Source organism: Melospiza melodia, chromosome 19, assembly GCF_035770615.1.
Source record: "Melospiza melodia melodia isolate bMelMel2 chromosome 19, bMelMel2.pri, whole genome shotgun sequence".
Lineage (NCBI taxonomy): Eukaryota > Metazoa > Chordata > Aves > Passeriformes > Passerellidae > Melospiza > Melospiza melodia.
Window position 1 is genome coordinate 11273005 of NC_086212.1, and position 23318 is coordinate 11296322.

A 23318-nucleotide genomic window follows, 5' to 3' on the forward strand; every position below is an offset into this window, starting at 1 on the left:
TTCAAATTCCAGACTTCCCCTCCCATGTGTAATGCCAAGCAGTGCAATAAATACTTCACTGCTTCCCGTTTGATAGGATGAAAATGGAGATCAGTGGGAAGGCACATGCTTGGTGTGCTGGGGAGGAATATTCCTAAATGGATTAAGAGCAGACTCCAGATCAGTTGATGATGAGGGAAATGTGGCCTCTTCCCACAGACCTGGGAACTGAGGTTTGTTTCTTGGGGCATCCTGGAGAGGAGAGATGGGAGCAGGGATGAGACATTCTGGGAGATGCAGGGACAAAGCCTTGGGAGTGACACATGGATGACTCTGCACAAGGCAAGGGCTGAGCTCTGGTTTGGGGCTTCTTTGGTCACTGACAAGAACAAGAGGAATGACATTTTGTTCCCCACAGGAGCACTTGCCAAGCATAACTATAAAAACGCCTTTGTTAGCATGAGGTCAGTGCTAATGGAAGGTGGGTCTGGAGGGTGCCAGCTCCTGTTTGTGCAGAGCAGGAAGCCACGTTGCTGTTTCCTCCAGGCACCCCAGCCTGGCCCCGGGGCTTTGGCAAGGCAGGCAGACAGAGGCAGGGAGAGGATGAGCAGGCACTGGGGCAGCAATTGCTGCTGCACCGGGTCCTGCCAGGACTTGTCAGTCAGAGCTCCTGGAGAACACTGTTAGGATGGTAGTCTGACATTCTTGTCCTTCCCATGGTAGCCTGACATTCTTGTCCTTCCCTCTGTCAAACAACAAAACATTCGTGGGAGGTGATGTGGCAGAAAGCACCGTGCCTCTTGTTCCCAGCCTTGTGCACCTACCTGGCTTCAGCAGCAGGGTTAAACCAGCTGGGCTCCTGTTGCATGGTTATCTGGAAGTTACAGCAGTTTCCCTTAGAAGAACTTGCCTTTATCCTAAAGATCTGCATATCGCTGATGGCTTTTTCCATGAAGCTGTGTGCTGTAAACTGTGCCTTTGATGGAGCAGATTTCCTGGCAAAGCTTGTGTGTATATCTTGCTCTAGTTGTTGTGCCCTGCCTGAGAATCACTTTGCATCTTCTGCTTGGCATCCTGAGTCTTGCCAGTGGTTGTTTGTGTAACCCATGCAGGGACAAGCAAACAGCCAAACTGAGAATGCCACAATTTAATTTTTAGTTTCTCTTTCCCATTTCTCTCTCTGCCTGCTTTGATGCAGAGCTCTCCCTCACACACACACACTCAACTGAGCTCTATTTATGGCTTCCTGCAAGTTCCCATCGCTGTGGGCTGGAGCCCTGTGCCCAAATCCAGCTGGCATGCTGCTGTAGGCATCTCTTGGATCTGGTTAGATGTGCCTAATGCCAGGCCCCAATGGGAAGAGGAAGAGAATGGCTTTCTGGTATTTGCACATAGCTGCAAACTGTAAACACGGGCTCATGACTGCAAACAGAAATCTGTATTGCTGGTTTCATCGTGACTTCACTGTTGTTGTCCTGGCTGTTTGCTAAAGCTGTTCCTTAATCCTATTCCAGGCTTTGGCAAAGTCTGCATCCACCCAAACTCAGTGGGCACAAAGATTTTGGCTGGACTCCAGGAAGGGGTTTCATTATTTCTTTCTCTACCAGTTGCTGTTTTCTGCCTTGGAGCAGGCTTGCTTCAAGTTTCTGCAAACAGGGCTGGAAATACCAGGGGGTCCTGGGGGCAAACCCTGTGTTCTTGTGATCCTGGTAGGTCTGGCCAGCAGCAAGAACTCCACAGAAGCCCTATGGCTGCAGATCTGTGCTGGTGTTAGCAGTGCTGCAGGGAATGTTAATCCTGCTGTGACCCTGCTGTGTGCTGCTGTTGGGTCAGCTGTGTCACAGTGGGGATGGAAACCTGCTGACAAATGCCAACGTGCTGCATGGCTGGGATGCAGATTTTTAGAAGAATAAACCTGCTTGCATGTGTGGAGTTTGGCTTTGTTGAAATCTGCTAACCACCAGGCTTTAAAGCCAGCACTGTCACGGCTTGCAGGAATTTCAGAAAGGCAGAAAGTGCTGCTGGAAGCTGGGGGTGCTGGGGTTTGGTGCAAGGACCTCATACAAGATACACTTTTCCTGTTGGAAATGAGTCATCTTGGTACATGTGGGATCTGGAGCCTGACAGTGATCCAGAGAGGGGCTTTCCAAACCCACTTGGCCCTGGAAATGGTGAGCTGAGAAATACAAGGAAAGACAGGCATTTGCCACCTCTGAGAACTGGGTTCATAACCAGGTTTCAGAGCTCCAGCATCCATGTGCCCTCCCAAATCCAGTGGAGGGAGGATTTAAATATTCTCCTTTTGGATGCTGGAGAACTTGGGCTTCCTGAGGCTCATGTGAGTCATTCCTCATTGGCCCTTGGCCATTTAAAATGAAAAGCCTTTCAGGGGCTTTGGTGGCAAGCAGAGAGCTCTCGCGTTGTGCCAGTTTTTAGCTAATTCGTCCTCTTGTTTCCTTCCTCTCCTCACCCTTCCTATGCATGCAGGTTTGTGACAGGATATCCACTCCATCCCAGGAATTGGGGGAAATACTTGTAGCATGGCCTGCTGCCAAGATTTTGTTCTTCTGGTTGCTGAGAGAACAGCCCAAGGAAACCCTTGGAGCTGGAGCTGGCATGCAACTCAGAGTGGATTTCCTGCAGCTCTGGAAGTGAAATGTATGACATGTGGGTTTTTTTTTTTTAATCCCATAAATGCAAGGAAAAAGAGGACTTGGGTAGGTGACAGACAGGCTGGGTCTGAAATCCTCTCTTTGATGGGAAATTGCTGTGTCACAGGTGTACAAGTTGTGCCTTGTCAAGGTTGAAATGGGTCTTGGGGGCTTTTTAGTTGAATTGAGATCTGAGATGCAACAGGCCTGGGGTTTCCAGTATAATTCACTGGTGAAGTATAATTTAGTGGTGAAAATGCTGATTGACCATACACCATTCTGTGTGTTATAGCTGGAGGCTCTGCTTAGTCATTCCTGAGTGCTCCATGAAGGCATGAGGCATTTTTGTCACAAATTCAGAGCTGTGTTGATAATGGCAAGGAAAGCGGTGAATTGAAGTGTCTGGGACTTAACTCCTTGCTGTGGCCAAAGCAATGTTTGAGGTGTTGTGTAGAGGGGGTGAGACAGCTCTGCCCACTGTGCCCTGTGGGACGCAAGAATTGGCTCCTGTTTGTCCCAGCAGATCAGGTGGCATTTATCTGTGCACATTCTGTGTTTTAGTGAGATCCTGACATCCCTGCCCAGGACCTGCAGAAAACTGGGAATGTCACAGAGATGTTATTCACTGCTGGCCACAGAAGCAGCAGATGCTGTTTCAAGTCCCATCCAAAGCACAAAATCCTGTTTGCATCCTATGGAAGGGTATTGAGTGTTTCTTTTTTCAGCCTGTGATTTAGCCAAACTTAGCAAATCAGCAAGGCTTTGGCAGTGCTGAAAAGGGTCTTACTATAGCTCTTTTATAGTATTTTTTAAATTTTATTTTTAGTACTGCAGAGCCTGGGATGTGTGGATGGAGCAGGTCTCAGATCTGTACAGCTCCTAGCATGCTCTGGAGAGCCTGTCCTGACTGATGGAGCTGTGCTTGTAAAACTGGGTGTAAAAACCAGCCTGCAAGCTGCCTGAAGCACAGACAAGTATTCTTTTGTCTGGCTTCTCCTATTTAATTCTAAACTGGCCCAGGAACTCCTCTAAGAATATTTAAATACCTTGTGCAGTGAACCTGTATTGATCTTACTTGCTGCAACTCAAACAACCCCACAGAACATACAGTTGGGAGCATTTGTTTGCTCTGGATGGTAGGAATGTCCTCTTGAAAACGTGCTGTGGTGAGAATGAATGGAGGGTTTTTCCACCCCCTCTGCAGGTTTCTGAAGGCCAAAGTCTGGAAACGGCTTCGAGAGGCTGAGGCTGCTGATAAGATACGCAGCAAAAAGTGCTCAAGAGCTTGGTGTAGGAACAGAAATGTCTGAGCTGTTTGCTTTGCCCTTAACAGTGTGAAAAATTAGCGTGTCTCATTAGGGAGCCTGGGGAATTGTGTGCTCAGGGTAAGGGCTGTGCTGAGCTGGCTTGTGCTGTCCCTGGGGCTGGCAGCTTGGTTTGGAGTCACTGGGTACAGAGTGGAGCCCAATTAGACCCTGCAGAGCCCCAGGTGTTGCAGTTTTGTTTTTAGCAGGCTCCCTTTGCCTCTGAGCTTGCTGCAGACATGGGATTGCCTCTTGATAGAGCAAGCTGTTAAGAAAGTAGCTAAGAATTAGAAAAGTACAAGGCTGTAGCTAATTCTAAGTCACTTGCAAGATAGCGTGTCTTTGAGCTTAGCTGTATTATGATAACAAATAGTGAAAGAGACATGAGAAAAGAGAGATGTAACTTTTAAAGAATGAAGAAGAGCTGATGTTGTGGTGTGGCCAATAGACAGTGTAAATTACAGAATATTCATGAGCTTATTACTTGCTGTACAAGTGTCTGATGATCTCTTCAATAAACAGAGCTTGCTGATCTCATATTGAGCGTCCCAAGTTTTCACTGCACCTGACAAGTAGCTCATTCTGCAACAGCAAGCCCTGTGTTTGGAGATGTGATTCTTCTATCCAGTTTATCCTTTATTTTCTTCCCTCACCACCTTGTTGTTCATGTGTCTCATTGCTGGAAGCTCCCCAGCAGTTTTGGTAGCAGGTCTGTGCCCCTGCTATAGAAGAGTGTGCTGGGGCTTTTGGTGAGGCTGTGCTCACACACATCAGCCAGGGCAGGGCTGGATGCTGCTCTGCACCGTGTGTTCTATACCAGGGCTGCTTTCTGCCTGAAAGGTGTGAGTGCCCACTCTGGGCTGCTCTGGCATCCACGAGGCATCTGCAGAGAGCCCCTTCCATCAAGGCCGGTTGGGCATGTTTCATCAGGATGAGTTGCCATGAGAATGACAACATAGCTATTGCTTAAAAACTTGGTTTTTAGCCTCTGAAGTCAGACACACCTGTGCTGTGCCCCCTCCCTGGACCTGTGCCATCCCGTATGCCTGCCCTTCTTTCAGCAGTGGTCTTTATTTCAGTGGTGTGTGCTTACCCACCCAGACCTCTTATCTGCACTAAATCAGAGCTTTCTTAAGCCCTTGTGTTTTCTGTAGCACTCCCCTTATCTCTGTTCCTTCCCAGGGCTGGGCAGTGGGAGCAGGGAGCCTGGAGGGGCTGTAAATGCCTGTTTGCCCTGCAGTGATGCTGTGGGGCTTAACAGCAACAGGCGAGGCTGAGAGCACCTGTAGGACACTTGGGTTTTCTCACATTGCTGGGCAGCTGGGGGTTCTGCAAGGTGATTTTATGTTTTAGGGTCTGAGGCAGTGGGATTTGTAGTGTGTTGATGCAGTCCAGAATTGTAGTTTCTTGTGAGGTTTGCAGGTGACAGAAAAAGACTGAAAACTGTCTTGCAGCTTGCTGTCAGGTCTTGTCACTGCTCTCTGTCCCCTTTATTCACAACCAGAATAAGGATATTGTGAAATCCTGTGGAATTTGCCATCCCCAGGGAAGGGCAGCAGCTCCACAGCTCTCCCCACCCTTACCCCAGGCTGTAGGCAGAGGTGAGGTGCAGCATTTGGGCTATGCCCAGGGGTGGTGCAGAGTTTGGGCCATGCCCAGAGGTGCAGCTTTGGGCCATGACAGCAGGTGCTGCACCTACAGGTGCTGTTTTGGGGGAGCCCTGTGCAGTGTGAGCACACCTGGATGAGGTGTGAGTGCCTGCTGTGGGCATGTGCATATCCTTGGGATCACGTCTGGACAGTTGTACAGCACTGTCAGTTCTGTGTTTGTAAGGCATCTGACCTTGCTTTTGCTAAGGCTTTCAACAAGTCAATTCACAGTCTTAGACGAGACCACCCAGAGCAGGGTTTTGTGGCTGGGGAGAAGGAAGGGAGGGAATTCTTCAGGGAGTGGAGGAGACAGAATGACTCCCATGGCCTGTGTATTAATTTCCTGAGCCGTGAGGCTCCAGGGCAGATGCCAGTGTGCTCTGCTGTGATCCTGGCACACAGAGTGTGCCCCTGTCCCTGAGCAGCAGGGAATGGAGCTGATCACGTTTCCCCAGGCAGATCGGATTGCTGGGGGCCGTCAGGGTGATGTGGCCTGTGCTGGAACAGGGCTGGGAGCGCTGCAGGGCAGCCTTTGGCACATCTAGTGCCAGCACCCACCTCAGCAGCCCTGGAGGGCAGTGCCAAACTGCAGGGCTTGTACTGTGCTGTCCGCATGAATGGCTTCCCTCCCTGCCTTTGAAGATGATGATTCTCTTCTGAAAACAGGACATCAGGAATCTGCTCTCAAGACGTGTTGAAAGACACTATTTACAAATGTTCATCCTGGAAAGTATTTATAAAGCTCCCCTTGGGAGCAGATGCTTACAGTACAGTGGCCTCCTGTGGACTGAAGTGCTGCTGTCTGGCTGCTCAGGTTGGTGTCCTGCTGAATCCCACTTGGTCCCAATAGCCACTTACTGCAGACCCCGTGGTGTTCATGTCACTGTTACACACAGGGCTGTGTTCAATGCTAAATTGCACTCAAAGGGCTCTTCCTCCTAAAGAACTGGGAGTGTTTAAGGGTAGAATTATTTTATTGTTATTATTATTTGGCTGCTCTAAAGGGTTTTTGGGACATTCACACCAATAAAAGATCAATAAAAACTTCTTGTTGATCTCCTAGTGGCATGATGTGCTACAGCAGTGCTGCTGCCATCTGCAAGGTACCAGCCTCGTGTCCTTGGTTCTTGCTGCAAGGAGCAGCACAGATTCCAGATTTCAGCAGCAGTGTGGGGTGCACTGTCCCTGCCTGAACCAGAGCAAATCCCAGAGCCTGGTCAAAATGAACTCCCTGTGCCTGGGGTGCTGGTGGCTGCACACATGTCCAGTGAGGACATGCACTGGGTGTTCCAGGCTTGCTGAGCTTGTAATCAATCCCCTGTTCATGCTGTGTCCATAACTGATGTGTGAGCTCTGCTCCTTTTTTTTTCCTTGTGTTGAGGGATAGTGAATTGCCCCTGGTGAAGTTATTTTCTGGGCAGGGAATGGAGATAAGGACTTGGATTTCTGCAGTGAGGGACTGATCAGTTATAATGTCCCTACACTACCAGGAAGGAGGAAACATGAGATGGCTGGGGTGGTGTCTTTGGTGCTGGTGTTGGAAAGGCTTTGGGGTTTATTTCCCCCATCCCAGTGTCAGCAGTGAGTCGTGGTGCAGCTCAGCATTCCTGCCCTGCGTGCCTCAGTGTCCCCAGGGCTGGGACAGGATGTGAGTGTGTTCATGGCGTGGTGGCCCTGGCTCAGGTTGCTGAAAGGGAGGGAGGGAGGGGGGTGACAGGTGCATGGCTGGTGCTGCAGCTCCCTGTGCTCTGCAAATAAAACCCCCCTGGGTTTGGAACTGGGTCAGGAGCCTGACCTGGAACGCACCCGTGGATGGGCTGGGAGTGCTGGGCTGTGCCACTTCCTCCGGTCCCTGGCTGCTGCCTGGGCCAGGAATTCTGTGAGAAATGTGAGCAGGTGGGTCAGTGCTGCCCTGGCTGGGGCTGGCGGAGCAGCAGCACTCCAGGGATGAGCTTTGCAGCTCCTCTGTGTGCCAAACCCTGTGTGAGCAGCGTGGCTGGAGCTGTGCTGAAAGCACCAGTCCTCAACAAAGTGAGCCTGCTGCAGCTGGGCTGGGCTCCTCTGTCAGCAGCAAGCCCTGCTTTGGGCAGGTCAGAGGAGCCTGGGGCTTACAGGGAGCACGGCGAAGCTGCTGGGGATGTCTGGAGAGCAGGGTGCCCACACGTGTGCGCAGCGTGCGCCGTGCTCATTGTTGTTTATTCGCTGTGCTGTTTGTTCTGGCACAGCCCAGGCCCATGCTGGGGTGGATAATGCTGGGGAACAGCGTGAGCTAACCCTGCTTCTCTGAGAGCAGTCCTGAATTTGCCAGCAGCATCTTTTCTCCCAGTGGCTGGTGTGTGCAGCCAGGGATTGAGGAGGGGAGGGGATGTGGCACACTTCATTTTTGGAAGTGCCTTCAGTGTTCAGCATAGCTGCAACAAACCTGGACAAAGGCTTCAGGCTTCATTTTCCCCACAGCTACAGGAAACATGGGATGGGGCATCTGGGAAGGCTTTGCCTCTGGATTCTGCCTTCCCTCTGCTCAGTGTTTGGTCTTTTCTGCATTCTCTGCTGCACAGGCAGCAGTGACAGCCAGCCCACAGGATATGGCCATGCTGGGGACAGTGAGCAGCCTGCCTGCCCCAGGGGGACTGCCCTGTGTCCCACCACACTGCAAGCTATCAATTTCCTGTTATTGGTTACAACAACACAGCCCCTGCTTAAAAACAACCCGCGTTAGCCCTCCCTCTGAAAGAATTTGAACCTGTCATGAAAGTTAGAGGAGAAACATTTTCCCAGACATCTCATCCAAAGTTTCTGAGCATTTCTGTTCTCGTTAGCTGCTTGTGGTTATGGGGAGAGCCCTCAGTGTGTGCTGAGCTGTGAGGGCAAGGAGCACTGGCCTGGGCAGTGCCCATCCAGCAGCACCTTCTGCAGCCTGGGCAGAGGCACATTTGGGCAGCCTGGCATCGGCTTCAGGTGGTGAACCAGCCATAGCACAGGGTTTCCTTGGCAGATAATGTGTAGCCCTGCAGCATCATCAATGACTGCTTCTGGATCTTGAGGATGTGAGGATTAATGGTGTTAACATGCAAGAAGAGGAATAGGGACCCTCTCATCCTTTGGAAGGGTTAGTATGAGACTCTGACCTGGGCAGAGCAGTGTTTTGCTTGCAAGAACATGTGCCAGTTGTTATTCCCTGTGTTCATGCTGGAGGAGCTGGTCCCAGGGACAGTTTGGGGCTGAGGGACCTCTCTTGTCATCCCAAGGGGTTGGGGACATGTCAGCATCACCCAGAGTGTCAGCTGCAGTGATGTGGGTTGGAGATTTAAAAACTCCCTGATATTTCAGTGCATGATCAAAACCATACTGAAAATCTCTGCCAGTGTGAGTTGCTGCATTTCATTAAATAAAAACAGCCTTTCCTCATCCCCTTGGAGTCAAGCTGACAGGGGCAGACAAAAACCATGTTGTTGATATCACACTCACAATATGATCTTATCAGCCCCTGCCTGTAAATTGTGACCAAGTTTGACTCTTTCCTTGGATTGATTTAGGGAGGTTTCTCTTCCCCAGAAATTAGCTTTCCAGATGCTTACTTTAAAGGGGAAAAAAAATAGTTAGGGATTTTCTTTGGCCACCTTTCCAGCTTCCAGCTGTTAAGTGCTGGAAATGTGTTCTTCATTATGTCCCAGAGAGAAATGTTTCTCTCTTCCGATCGGGGAGGCAATAAATATTCCACGGGATAATCTGCTGTGGACAAGTGAGTTAGTGTGGCTTGTTCTCTGGGCAGCAGAGATGGCTGCTGTGGGCAGCCAGCACCAGTGTGATGGACAGGGCAGGGACTCAGCTGTCCCCAGGCTGTGCACAGTCACTTTGTTGGATTTTGGTGTCTGGTTCTGCCTGCAGAGACCAGCAGCAATCCTCAGCAGCCTCTGTGCATTAACTTCCCAGCCCTGCCACTTAGAGCTGCCTCCTACAATTCCTTTCTCCTCATCTGACCCCAAAGCAGTTGAGCTCTGGGCTGAGCCTGGTGAGCCAGCAATGGGGCTATTTTGGATTAAGAGGAGGAGGGGTGAATTCCAGCTCTGTGGATTACTCCATCCTCTGCCAGCATTGGCTTTGGTCCTAGCAAGGATGCTCCAGCTTGCTTCTGGTGCTCCTGGCCAGCATGGCCCGGGCACTTCCACAGATTAGAGAATTCCAGGATATCATCCAGCACTCATTCCAGCTCATGTTGGGTGGTTGAGCTGCTTAAGTTTGGCACTTACTTCCCTCTTTGGTCAAGAAGATGTGTGGGGTTAAAACAGATAAATTTGGGCATCTGCAAGAGTTTGTAGTCACTGTATCCTGCTTGGGGATGCCAGGGGATGGTGATGCCAGGGACAGCTGTGACAGTGCCCAGATCTGAGGGGATTTTCCTGGGTAAGGTGGAAATGGGAGCTGTCATTGATGGTAACAGCAACCCCTGACCCAAACCATGGCAGTGGTGCTGTAACCAGGGTTAGAGTCCATCAAGGACTCCTGGGAGCAGAACAGCAGCAATTGATGCTGTAGATAATAATTTGTAGTGTGAAAGGAAAAAAAAAAAAAACATCAAAAATGCTGTGGACTGATTAAAATTTGAAGGAGTATGAGCCAGAATAAGCCCCAGAAGGGAAAGAGCCAAGCTGGACAATAGAGCTGCAGTGTTTCTGACAGGAAATGCAGGAGCAGCCCCGTGGCTGGGGAAGGTGGTTGGTTCCCAGGGCTGGGAATTCTCCAGATCTCTGCTGTGATCCCCGTTCTGCCCCTGGGATGGGCAGCTCACATGGAGCCCATGTGGCCTCTGGGGAGTGTGAGGAGGCACAGGTATCCAAATGGGAATGTTGGGCAAGTTACCCCAATAACACCATTTAGTGTTGTACTTGCCATCTCTACAAAGCCAACCTGGATTCTAAATCACCTGCTGTGCTCTATCCTGCCTGTGTACCTTTAAAAATTATTCCATTCTTTTTGCTTCTCACATTTTCTGTGGCAACAGCTCAAAAGTGATGGGAAAGGCAAGATGGGACTTTTCAGATGTTCTGGAGCTTTATTCCCAATATGGGAAATGCTTTAAAATATCTACTTTGACCACAAAAACTACAGCATGTTTTCACATTAAAATAACGTTTAATAAGGTTTTTTTTAACTAATTAACATACCAGTAGAAGCAGGAGGGTATAAGCCAAGCATTAAGAGAAAACCCTTGAGGATAAAATGAGTTTGTGAGCAATTTGGTCTTGAACTCTGTGGGAATGGGACTAAATCTGTGAATTCTTCCCGGATATCCCGACATCATTTGGAGCCCTAAAAATAACCCAAAATGTGAATAGCCTGGATGACCTCAAAGCTGCTTTTCAAGAGACTTTTTAGTGTTGTCAGAGTAGGTGAGCACCCTGCAGGATGCAGGAGCTCCTGATGAGTCAGCTGGGGGATTGCTAATTGCTGTGTGCTGTTCGTTAGCATCAGCCTTTGATGGATGGGGCTCCGGGTTTGCTCCCTCAGTGAGCAAACAGTGCCGGGGCACAGTGGCCTCTCTGGAAATGTGAAGTGAGTCTGAAGGGCCCAATTAAGCAGGTCCCAGGGAGGGCTCTCACGGCAGAGCCCAGCCCAGGATTTATTGCTGGGCTCCAGGGCTGGCAGGAGAGGCAGGCTGTGCACAAAGGTGCTCGCCAGGGAGCTCTGCTTTGAAACACAGCAGCCAATTTCCTTTCACCGCAGCCAGGCCTTATCTGGGGGGATTGTGCTGGTCTCCAGTCTCCTCTGGTGTCATAACTCTGCTTTTCCTGGGCAGATGGGTTTGTGCAAAAATCCCACAGCAGCAGCCTGGGATCTGATGGGGCTGTGACTCACAAGCCCTGGACTGTGTGGGAGCTGCTGGGACCAGGCAGTTTGGGGCTTTTTGGTTTCATTTTTTGGTATTATTATTTTTTTTTTAACTGGCAGATGAGAAGATCTGCAGGACCTGCTGTTGTGGACATTGTAGAGAGGCTCAGCTCAGGTGTGTTTTGAGGCATCTCTTGGGTGCCTGGCTGCTGTTCTGGCTCTGTGCAGATGTGTGGATGCTGCTGGGCCATCATGAAAGAGCTGCCCACCACCTGAGGTGTGTCCTGCTGGTCTGACATGCATGGGGATTTCTCCCAGCAGTCATGCAGGGATGTTTTCCAGGGAAAGGGTCTTGTCTGGGATGTGCTCTCCTCAGCCAGACGGAGAAGGTTGTTTTCTCCAGCTCCTGGGAAGCCCTTCTCAGGGCACTCTCACAAACACAACTGCAGGAACCCACTGCTTACAGGGTTGTTGTCCAGAAAGTTTGCACTGTGAGTTGTAGATAAGCTGCTTTAGTCCATCATACCCAAGAATGGACCATAGTTTATATTGCTGGCACAAACATAACCGAGATGTGTTTGTCTTTTTCCCTGCTCCCTGCCTAGCTTAACATTACTGATGGGCTGCAGATAGGTTGATCTGGGGGAATTTTGTAGTTACCCTGTCCTCATCAGCCAGGAGAGATTATTTCTCCTCATCTCTTCGTGCAAAACCCCTCCTGCCTCTCCAAGTGTGCTGGGTAGCCTGGCTGACAAAGATTTTGGGCTGGTGTATATATATATATATATTTATATTTTTTTTTTTAGCCCATCTGTGATGCTCTATGTTCTTTTTGAAGCTGGGGCAGGAAGAGGCTGGAGATAAGACAACAATGAAAGGCTGGAGTAAGCCATGCAAGCAGAGATAATGTACTTCAGAGAATATGAGAGCTGGCAGAGTGGAAAGTTCAAGGAAATTTGAACTTTTGGCCACTCAGGATGATTACTTTTCCCACCAGCTGCTCTGCACAGCATTGGCTTGTGAGGTACCTGAGACAGCTTTTAGTTTTAGTTTAACTGGGACCACCTGTTAGATACAAGTTCATTATGTTCAGAGTTGTTTGACATCATATCTATTACTTCACTAATTTTTATTTTAATATTGGTCCATTTAAAGGATTTTGCTCTTAATGCCTGGCCTAAATCAAAAGGTTTCTCATGTACCTTCCTCAGCTTTTCCTCCCCTGCATTCTTGTTCCACGAATCCATCCTGTGATATCTGACACTTCCACGACGAGGAGAAATTAATCACTGTGCATTTTGTCTTGATTTTGCACCCTCCCACCCCAGCTCGTTGGGAAGCTGGTGTTAGATCATTAGGGCTTTGCTGACCCTGTGGAGAGAGGTCTCCTTCCCATGTGCATTGCATTTCTCTCTCCGAGTGCCTGGGTTTGGGAGGTGTTGAAGGCAGGGTGGTGATGGGGAGTACAGCGAGCTGCAGGAACTGGTTTGCAGGGTTACACTGGCTCCAGGGGCTTTCAGGCATGTTCAAACAAAAATCCTTTCTTGAAAGATGGTTTTGAAAATTGCTGAGTGTTACATCTCTCAGGAACTCAGTTCTCAGGTTGAACCCAAACTTGAGAAGCAGGCAGACTCCTTTCTTAATCTGCCAGTTTCTTTGCTTGGCTTGAAATGCCTGCAGGGGTTCTGCATTTGTAGGCTCCCCATCTTTATTGGGGTGTAATTTACCCACAGACAGGGTTTGGTAAGTTCAGATATCAGCAGTACAGTGTAGGTACCACATAATCTGCCACACAAATCTGCCTCAGTACTCCCAGATCCTCAGCAGCCCACGCTGCTTCCACACAGAAATGGTGTAAAAATCAATGTCCTGGCTGTACCACTTTCTAATTGCAGAGCAGAAGAAATTAAGTGGCACAAAAGGTCAGACCAGATTTTTTTACTGAGTAGCTGTTTGGAGGAAATGGAGGAATTTTGGCCCTTGCAGGCTGAAATTCCTGCTGGGTTGTGTGGGAGCTTCAGCTCTTGGGGGAGGCAGATCCATGGAGGCTTCACCCAGAGTTTTATTTATAAGGGCACGAGTGGCTTGCACCTTGCAGGCCGTGCTGTGGGAGGTGTGAGAAGAGCCCTGTGCCTGCTTTCAGACCTGAGCACTGCAGAGGCTCTGGGCTGTGCCCTGCCACAGCTGTGCCCATACATCTGGCTCTGGAATGTGCCCTGGTTCCATGGCTGGGTTCCATCACCCTCGCTGCCAGAGCCACGGATTCCTCCTATGGGTTTTAAAAGCAAACAATCCGTGACTGTGGACACTGCTCCCTGTGTGTCAGCACGCAGGCAGCTGGGGGAACACTTCAGCCAAATGAACCCAGAGCTGCTCAGTCGTTCTCTGAGGAAATGGGAAAGATGAGCAGCAGAGACTGGTGAACTCTGGGTGAAATCCTGTCACTGTGGTGGTGTCACTGGCAGGTAGAGGAGTGAAGGTGGGTTTTTAATGGAATTCTTTTCCTTGTGCTCAAGGTCATCGTTTCTACCCTGTCAGACGTTGGTAACGGGAGGTACCAGGCAGGGCTGTGATTGCTCACAGTATTACAGCTCTTGACTTGGAGCCCATTGCTGTCTGTCCCAGCAGCAGATGCCCAGGGAGGCCTCACAGACAATACCCACAGCTGCTGGCACAGCTTGGCAGTAAGGAAGGGGCTGGGGTGGGCTCTCCCCCAGCTGTGCTGGCTGTGCAGCCCTGGCCAGGCACTGGGGAGGAGAAGAGGGACAGGTTTGTCTCTAAATCTGCACTTCCTCCCCAAGAATTAATGGATGGATCAGGCTTTTTTAGCCACGTTGTGAGAGGTTGTGGCAGTGCCACCCTCTCCTTCATGTCTCCTGTCTGTTGTTCGGGTCACAAATCACACAGGTGTGAGATTGTTCCCTGAGCAAGGGCAGCACTGGGATCAGCTGCTCTTGAGGGCTGTTGTCCATGTGAACTCTGGAGGAGAACCCAGATGGACTTTAAATGTTCATTCCCAGTTCAGTGCCATGCTGGAGCTCAGTGTGAGGTACTGAGCCCTTCACCCTGGGCACAGGGGTTGCTCCTCTCCTTCCTGGGCAGAGCTGTGCTCCTTGTGCAGAATTTGCTATGGGAGAATGGGGCACTCCAAGGAGATTTGTTTATTTCCTTTCAAAGCTTGTCTGGCATTAAAAGCTGAGTCAGTTCTTTCCCATTAGTCACAAAAACCCCACTCTCCTGGAGTGTGGAGTGACAGCTCCCTGAAGAGACTCTGCTTCTCACAGTCTCAAATAACTGCAGGCAGATGACATCCCTCAAGTCAGCCTTTTTCTTAGCAATTTCAGACATGGGCTGCAAGCACACCAGTTAGTGTTAGCAAGCTGGAATTCCCCATTTTTTCTATTTATAGGAAGGCACTTTTTTTTCCTGTATGTTCTGGGATTACTAGAATTTCTACTATGGTGTAGTTTTCATTTTGCTAAAATTAGTCTCAAACTGCTGTTGGTTTAAGGAAGGATAATTAAGGCAGTGGACCCAAGGCCCTTCAAAAATCAGCCTGGAGAACCATGTGGGGTTTTTTCTCTCTCATGAAGTAGGTGGCTGGATTTATTTAGCTATCTGGTTTTGAGTGGCTTCCAGTTAAATTCCTCTAGAATACCAAATTTTCCTGGGACACCTGCTTACTGCTCACCTGTCTGCATGAAGCTGCTTGCAGGAACTTTGGCTTTTTCATTTCTGCACATTGCACAGCACAGCTCAAGCACAGGGCTCCTCACAGGGCACTTTGTCTCTGTAAAAGAGATTTTTTTTTTCCCCTTTTAGTCATTTTTTTCCTTATCCCTCTTCTCATGTAATACTATATTTTACTGGGAGGAAGACCCTGGTATGAACTGCTGCTAATCCTGCCAGCTAATTATTAATTAATGTATTTTCCCAGAACACACCACTCCTAAAAAAAACCCCTAACCAAACATTCCCATAAGCTTCCTAGAAGCATTTAAGCATCAAGGACAATTGACACCTCAAGGTAAATAGTCTGAAATCCTGAATGCAGTTACAGTGTCTTATCTCTGCAGCACCAGGAAGTTTTAAGGGCCTCTTTACAGCCACCCCGTGCTGGGTTTCTGATGGTGTTTGCAGGAGGATTAAAGCAGCTGGAGAGGATGGGAGTCCTGTTGGAGGCACCTGTCCCTCTGCACATTCTCTGGGCTCAGTCAGCTCCTGGCTGAGCTGGCTTTGCAGAGCAGTGCTTGCATCCCTTACAAGGTGCCCAAGGACAGGGGAGTCCATGCAGCCATTCCCTGAGGGTGTTGCAGCTCAGGTTTGGGCTAAAAGACAAATATTTAAGTCTTGTCTTTAATGGGTTACTTAACACTTTGCCCAGCACATGAGACAGTTGCAAAGTTCCAGTCAAGTGCAGGAATCTCCTACTGGGCAGTGAGAGCTGCTGTGGGCAAAGTCCTTCTCTGAGAGTGACTGAGGCCTCGTCCCAAGGAATTCCAGCCATGCCCCTCTGCCCTGACCAGTTTTGCTCTTCTGATGCCTCTGGTTACTGGGGTGACCTTTGGGGGCTGTTGGGCACACACAAAGGGCTGATGGACCCACCTGCTGGCGTTTTAGGCTTGTGTTTGACCATGTCCAGGTTGGTGTGTCAGCATCCCTGGGTGCTGCACCTGTGGCTGTGTGGCACTTGCTGTTTGCAGCTCCAGCTGGGCAGGGATTTAACAGGGTGGTTCCTCCGTGCCTCTCCTTAGTGCCAGCTGGCTGAACCTGCTGCCAGTCAGGCTCTTGCTGCTGCCCTGCTGGAGGTCACTTCTAAAACTTGGCTGCCCAGATTGTGAGCACTGTGCAGGCCACAAGGGATGGCACTGCTCTGCCCTGCCATGTGCCAAGTGCTGCAGATTTAGTGCCCCAGGGATCTTTGGCAGGAGGTGTGTGTGGCACTGGCAGGGGAAGCACAACTTGCACAGGAGGATGCTGTGGAGATAAAGCAGTGCTGTGTGTGAAATGGGTGGGCGAGCCAAATCCTTCTCAGAAGTGGTGTTTAAAGAAAAAATCCTTTGTGGAAAATGCTCCATCAGCTGTTCATCTAAGCCAAGCTGCTTAGGAAGGGAACAGGCACTGTTTAGAAAATAACAGCATAAAGTATTGGGTTGCTGCTGCTGCTGCTTGTTGTGGCACGGAGCAGGTTTCATGCTGGCTGGTAGCTCTGAATTTGTGGCTCCATGGAGAGTGTTTTCTTTGATCTCTCTCAATAAAACCCCAGAGTTTTGAGAGAAAAACTTGAAAAAAGCTTGGTGCAAAATGGATTCTCAGTGCTCACCTCTCTCCCCTGCCCTACTGAGGTGTTTAATAGCTGCCACTTTGCACCTCTGTCCTTCCCCTGTGGTGAAAGGGATGGCTGGTTGTTTTTAAAGCCTGGCTGTTAAAATATTGAGATACAAGCATAGGGAACCTTCTCATTCAGAACCTTGTAATCCTCCATTAAAAACTTGGAAAAACGTTATTTTTTAGGAGTGAGGATTTGAGACACAGACATACAAGAACAAGCCAGGAGCTGCTGTGAGGAAAAGAGCAAAATGGGGGCAAAGCATATTTCAGTGCACACCCGTCTTTCAAACGCAGACTTTTGTGCTTTTATGTGTGGGGTTTGTTTGCACTCAGGCACTTGAGTATTTTATAGAAAAATGACTGGATAAAGAGCCGAGCCCACTTGGAGGGGAAGCACCTTTGTTTGCTGCCTGGGAGGGCTGAAGCAGTTCTTGTGTGATCGAAAATAAAAAGTAGGCACACACTAAACGTGAGAGATTTTATTAAAGGATTTTGATGGATGGGCTGGGGAGAAATAAATCTGCTGTGGGACTGCAGAGGCTCAGCAGGGGGACAGTCAAGTTGTTAATGAGTAAATTCACTGCTTCCATGAGAATAAATGATTACAGGCGGAGGATGCAAAAGAGAGCAGGTCACTGACCTAGAGAAATTCAAAGTGAGATAGAAGCTCTCTGCCTTTCCAGGGCTTTTCCACCTCCTGCATATTTGTTTGTGGGGATAAAAGGTGCACAGAAAGGCACGTTATGAGCTGTAGCTGCTGCCAGTGGTGTGGTGCCAGCGCTGCTGAGCGTTTCCAGGGCTGGTCCATGGCTGTGGGCAGAGGTGACCCGTGCTCCCTGAGAGCTGCTTTTCCTGTGGATTGATAACCCCATCCAGGCTCTGACATCTCCACGTTTTCCAGGTGGGCTTGTGGCTGCAGGGATGGACCAGGCAGTGCCTGGGGGGATGCATGGGCTTGGGAGGGAGTAAAATAGTTTTGAAAGAGGGCAAAATTAAATTAACGCTTCCCCGCACTTTCCATAGCAGTTCTTTTTCTACTTTCCCTGCTTGCAGGTTTTGCATGTGCCCCATAACAGTGGGAGTTGTTTTTGCCCGTAGCCTGGCATGGCTCAGCAGGTCCTTCCTTCCCTGGAGGGAAATGGCCAGCAGGGATGAGCAGCGCTGGTGATGCTCTGCACACACACACACACCCCACAGGGGGCTGGAGCAGTGGTCAGGAGAGATGAACTGCTTTGTTTTTACGTGGTGCTGCTTTCATAAGTCAATGCCAAAGGTAATAAATCTGTCCTGTGGAAAATTAGCAAGTGGTTTGCTGTGTAAACTCCTCGTGCCGGGGCTGGGAGCAGAGCTGGGTCTGCCTCCCAGCCAGCACAGCCTCAGACCTTCTAATCCCACAACCAAAAACAGCCCCTCTTGCTGCTGGTGGAAATGTGGTTATCAATGTTACAGCAATGTGAAGATTTATTTTGGTTATTGAATATTTCCAAGGCTTTGAGGTGCCTTGGAATATCAATGAGATTTCCGTAGAACTGCCTCACGAAAGCAACACAGGATACAAACCTGGTCCAGCCAGTTTTCTTCTTCCCACGTGGACCTTCCAGAGCTGGAAAAGTGAAGTCAGTGTCTTGAGGGAAGGAATAGAGAAAAAAATGTGAGAGTTTTCCATCATGTGCTGCTTACACAGAAGAATGGATGAACAAATGGGCAGAGAAGGTGCTGCTCCAAAAGCAGCTGAGTTTCTCCTGATTCTCTGGAATCTGTTTTTACTCATTAAGTCTTTGCACTGTCACACTGGGTAATAATCAGAATTATATTTTAATGGCATTTATTATATTTTAATGGTATTTTGGTGCTGGATAAAGCTGCCCACCATCTAAAGGCAAAAATGGATGGAGTGTGGGACACAGAGGAAATGCCCTCACCTCCATCCTTCCAGGCACTGGGGCAGCTGCAAGAGATTGTTACTAAGGAAACTTGCTTCAAAACCACTAACAGCAACATCAGCTCCATGTGGAGATGTTACTATTTTCAAAGAAATCTGGTTGCTAATTAAAGCAGTGTCAGAATTTCCTGGCTGGAAGGTCGTTTTATGGAATTCCAGAGGCTGGTCAAAGGTTGAGCTGTACCTGGCATGTTTTCAGAGGCAGGGAAAATAAGGGATCTGCATGCCTGGAGACAAGTGTGAGCATCAAGGCTGGTGTTTCACCTCTTTTCTCGGTGAAAAAGGGAAGAAAATGTCTGAAGTGGCTGAGAGCATAGAGGTTTTTATTCATCTGACTGATAATAGGAGCTAAATAAAGGCTTTGGAAAAAAAAAAAAAAAACCCCAACCATTTCTCTTGCAATATTGGTTGGGCAGAACTGTACTGGAACTAAACATGGAATGAAAAGTCTGGCTTTTCTGCCAGCTCTATTTTTAGAGCCACTGCTCCATCTCTGCATCTGAGTTTTCTCAGCAGATGCACTGGAAACAGGCAATTTGCTGTAATTTTTTCTGGCCAGGCTGTGATCATCTGCAAGATAAGGAAGTTGGATAGAGGGGCAGGGAACTCACCAGACTGGACAAAAATCCCCAAGAATACCAGGACATGGGTCTTGCTCCAGGTTTGGGGTCACTGTGGTCACAGACTCCTGAATATTTTCTGTGCTCCATTAGGAATGACCCTTCCATGCTGAAAGGGGAGTGGTTGGACAGTGCTGGCTGGTTTATTTGTGTCTCAAGACTGTGGTCACAACTGGAATAAAATTCAGCAGCAGTAACAGCAGTGCTGGAGATAAAATTGAAGAACAGAGGGAACCCCCTAGAAATTCCCTGGGATTTACTGGCAATCAATTCATTATTGGCTTTGCAAAAGGAAAGGCAGAAGAGAGGGATGCACCTCACATTTCTGAATTTGCGTTTGTGGCTGCTGTTCATTCAGAGCAGAGAACCCCCTGTGCCTGAGGCCAGAACATGCACGGGTATTTTTGAGCCACAGGGAATTTTGTGCAGCTACAGGCAGTGCTAGATTCCAGCAGGAGCATTCATTTATTCCCTGTGGAATAAAGCTGGAGGGGGGTTCAGAGCAGAGGGAAGGTGTCACTTCACAGGCTGGTTGGTGTTCAGCCCTGTTCCCATGCCAAGAGGCAGATGTTGGGCTGTGAGAACTGGTCCTGCAGAGAAAGCAGCTGCCTGGGCTGAAGCCTCTTGGGCTTCCCTATCAAATACCAGCTCTCAGGCAGAAAAAGCTGCTCCTCAAAAAAAGCCTGGTCTTGTGTGCCTTGACAGCACGTATGTGGCAGAGGGGAACCAGGGCAGCGCTGAGGTCTGTTTTCTCTCAGTTTTTTGAAAAGGATGCCTGTTTCCCTCTTGGCTGGGCTTGAAAGTCTTTTGGCAGCAGAGAACTGAGTTGGGTGACTGCTTTGGTTTCTTTATTCTGGATGGCACCAGTCCTTAGCAGTGCAAACCCTGAGAGTGGTGACAATCCCACCCTCCTGCCCATTCCCAGCTGGAGAGCAGCCTCTGACCTCCTGTGCTTTATCCTCATGTGGATTTCCCAGCTAGATGTGGCTCACTCCTCCCTGAGCATCCCCCTCAAGCCCCCTTAGCCTGCACCCAGGTGTGTTCCCAGGTGTCACCAGCCTGCAGTGGGAACCCCCCCAGTCCTCCTGGTGAGTGGGGGAGAGGCTGCCCCAGAGCCTGAGGAGCATTTGGGAGTCTCCTGTCCTGCTGTGGAGGGACTGAGCTGGTGCCAGTCCTCAGGGCTGCCCACATCCCCTTGCTCCATATCTGTACACCAGCAGACCCCTTGTCTGACTGACCCCAGAAAGATGTGTGCTTTATAGATGGCTTGGTAAATTTAAATACCTTTCTTGTTTCTTCAGTTCTTGCCCAATCTGTGGATTGTCAGGGCCGTTTTGGAGGCATGTTATTATTAATGAGTGTCCTCTGGCTCGGTGATGTGTGTGGCCAGGGCAGGGCTGGGGTGCTGGCTGCTGTTCTGGCTCCTGCATGGCTGAGATGGGCACGGAGCCGTCCTCCTCCTCCCCTTGCAGAAATGTCCCTCTGGATGCTTGTCACTCTTCATGGGGGTGTATGCTCATACAGCCCCAGCTCTGCATGAGGAGGGACTCCTGGCTATAAATCTCTGCCTTTTAAGCACTAAACTCCCTTTTGGGTTGTTTTTGACATTAGGAATTTCCTCTGATAAGAGAACATTATTTGCCTTTAAATATCGCTCTGTGACAGGATGATGGAGTGGGGATTCTTGGAGCGAGCCCGTGCCAGCCGGGGAAGGGAAATTCTGCTGGGGCTTTTGTTTCTCTCTAGCACTGACATTGGAGCTCTTTAAAGACTGGGTTTGTTTTATCCTTGGCAGGAGTGTGTGTGCACATGTCAGTGTCCAGACAAATGGGAGCAGCCCCTGTTGGAGCTGTGCTGGAGCCAAGTGTGTCTCCTGCTCTCCCCTCCCTGTGGCACCTGGGGGAGAGGAGCTGTGCTGGGCTTTTTCTGCAACAGGCTTCCAAACACAGGGTGTGTTGGTGAAGCAGGGGTGGTACGTGGAATGCTTTAAAAAACCAAAAAGAAGGATTTTGTGGTGCTGTCTGCAAGGTACACTTGGGTGTTCCCTGGCTGGCAGGGCATTGTGTCACCTGTTACCCCACAAAGATCCCAAATCCAAGTCCTCAGGGCAGCATTGTAGCTGGCTTGTAGTGCAGCCTGCTCAGGCACAACCTGAGCTCAGGCTGTAGCCACAAAGTCTGAGCTGTGTTTGCTTTCAGGGGGAGCTGAGCTCCCTAATCTGGCTCTGCAGCAGCCGTGTTGTATCACCATCCCTTTAGATACGGAGGATTTCGCTCCACAGGCTGCCTGTGAGCAGCAGGAGCTGCAAAGTGCCAGCTCATTTATTCCACTTGGATCCCAAGGAGTTCTCTCTGCTTTTCAGGATGCCTCAAGCAGCCAGCTAACCCTGTGTTCTTTCTTTCAGCTCTTCCACGTAGCATATGTCCTGATCAAGTTTGCCAACTCCCCTCGTCCTGACCTCTGGGTGCTGGAGAGATCGACTGATTTTGGCCTCACCTATGAGCCCTGGCAGTATTTTGCCTGTGAGTATGACAGGGGGCTGCAGCTCAGTGCCAGGGAATGGGGCTGTGCTGAGGATAACTCTGTGCAAATACAGGGCTGGGTTTGGAGCTGTGTCATTGCTGTGATGCAGTGCATGTCTTCTGTTTCATCTGCTCAGTAAGGCTGCAAGAGTTGAAGATTGAATGCTCCTCAGGAAAAGAGAGCTGTTTTACTCTCTGGTAATTTTAATAAATGCATTTAAAAATAAATGTATTTTTAAAAATACTGTCATGACATACGGGGAGTGCCAAAGTTGGCACCGGTGTCTGCACTTGGGTGTTGTTGCTCTAGGTCTGAAGGTGAGATTTCTTATCATCTCCTCCCTGCCCTCCTCTTTCAGTCTCTTCCCTGTACCATCCCAGGCTGTGTTTCAGCTCCTCCAGAAGCCAAGCAGCAGCTCACTTCCAAGTGGCTGCTCTCACAGAAAAGCCTGGATGCAGCAAACATTCCCCTGTGCTTATCAGTACCGGAGATTGGATCCAGCCTGTGCAGGGCAGGAACTGCTGTCCTGCTGCTGTGCAAGGTGGGATCAGAGACAGCTGGCTGGCTGGGAGATCCAGCCTGTGCATTTGGCTTCCCAATTCTCTGATTAAAACCTTAAGAAACAGCTGGTTCTGCAAAACTCTTCTCCCAGAGGGTCTGTGGGGTAGCCGGATGCGAGGAACTTGTTAACCAGCAGCTCCTCCCAGAAGCAGCAGCAGTAATTGGGAGAAGATGTGAGTTAAGATCTACAGCCAGAGCTTAAAACCTGGCAAGAAAAGACTTGGGAGCACTCAGAGGCCTTGCCCTGGGCTGTCCCTAAAGGCTCATATTTCTGGCTTACCTGTCAGGCTGTGCTTTGGATTTCTGGCCTCTCCTTGTGCAAGAAGGACCTGCAGATGTATTACCCTGTGTTGCCTTAGTGTGGTAGCTGCTCTCTGGGGTGGATGTTTTTCTCTCTGCTGTGTGCTAGTGGGGAATTACTGCTGTCAAATTCCTGCTTTGCTTTTTTCTGTCATCTCTGAGAATTTCCCTGCCACCTCTGAAGCCTCTCCTGGGGCCCATTACAGTCGTGTTCCTGCATGGTCTGGAGCTGCACTTGTGTGTTCCTGTGTGTAATGGCAGTGCTGAAACATCTGGAGTCCCCTTCCCTCCCAAAACATCAGGCCCTGTCACCCCTCCCCTGGAGAAGGGAGACGCAGTGACACAGCCCAGTGGAAAATTCCCATGGAAATAAAGAGGTGGCTGCTCCAAAACCTGCCAGATTTGCAGGCACAAGAAGTCCTCTGCAGAGGTTTATTTTTATCATGGGGAGTTCTGTAGGTGGTCTAATGAAAGCACTGCCAGGTCAGTACCAGGGTTGAAAGCAGCTGGCAGAAATGCAGGGTTTCTTCAGAGCAGGCAGTGAGCATTGCCAGGGGTGGCACTGGCACTGCCCATCCACTGCCCATCACAGGAGGTGCCAGGCTGCTTTTGGGCTTAGTTCTGTGAGA

At 49.6% G+C, this 23318-nt stretch overlaps 1 protein-coding gene across 1 annotated transcript in view; it reads left to right on the top strand.

Moving 5' to 3' along the window:
- LAMA5 (laminin subunit alpha 5) overlaps positions 1-23318 on the top strand; it is an 87782-nt gene that overhangs the window by 13847 nt on the left and 50617 nt on the right. The window contains exon 3 of the mRNA XM_063172537.1: positions 21710-21827. Coding sequence (XP_063028607.1) covers positions 21710-21827 — 118 coding nt within the window. The remainder of the gene's footprint in view (positions 1-21709; positions 21828-23318) is intronic.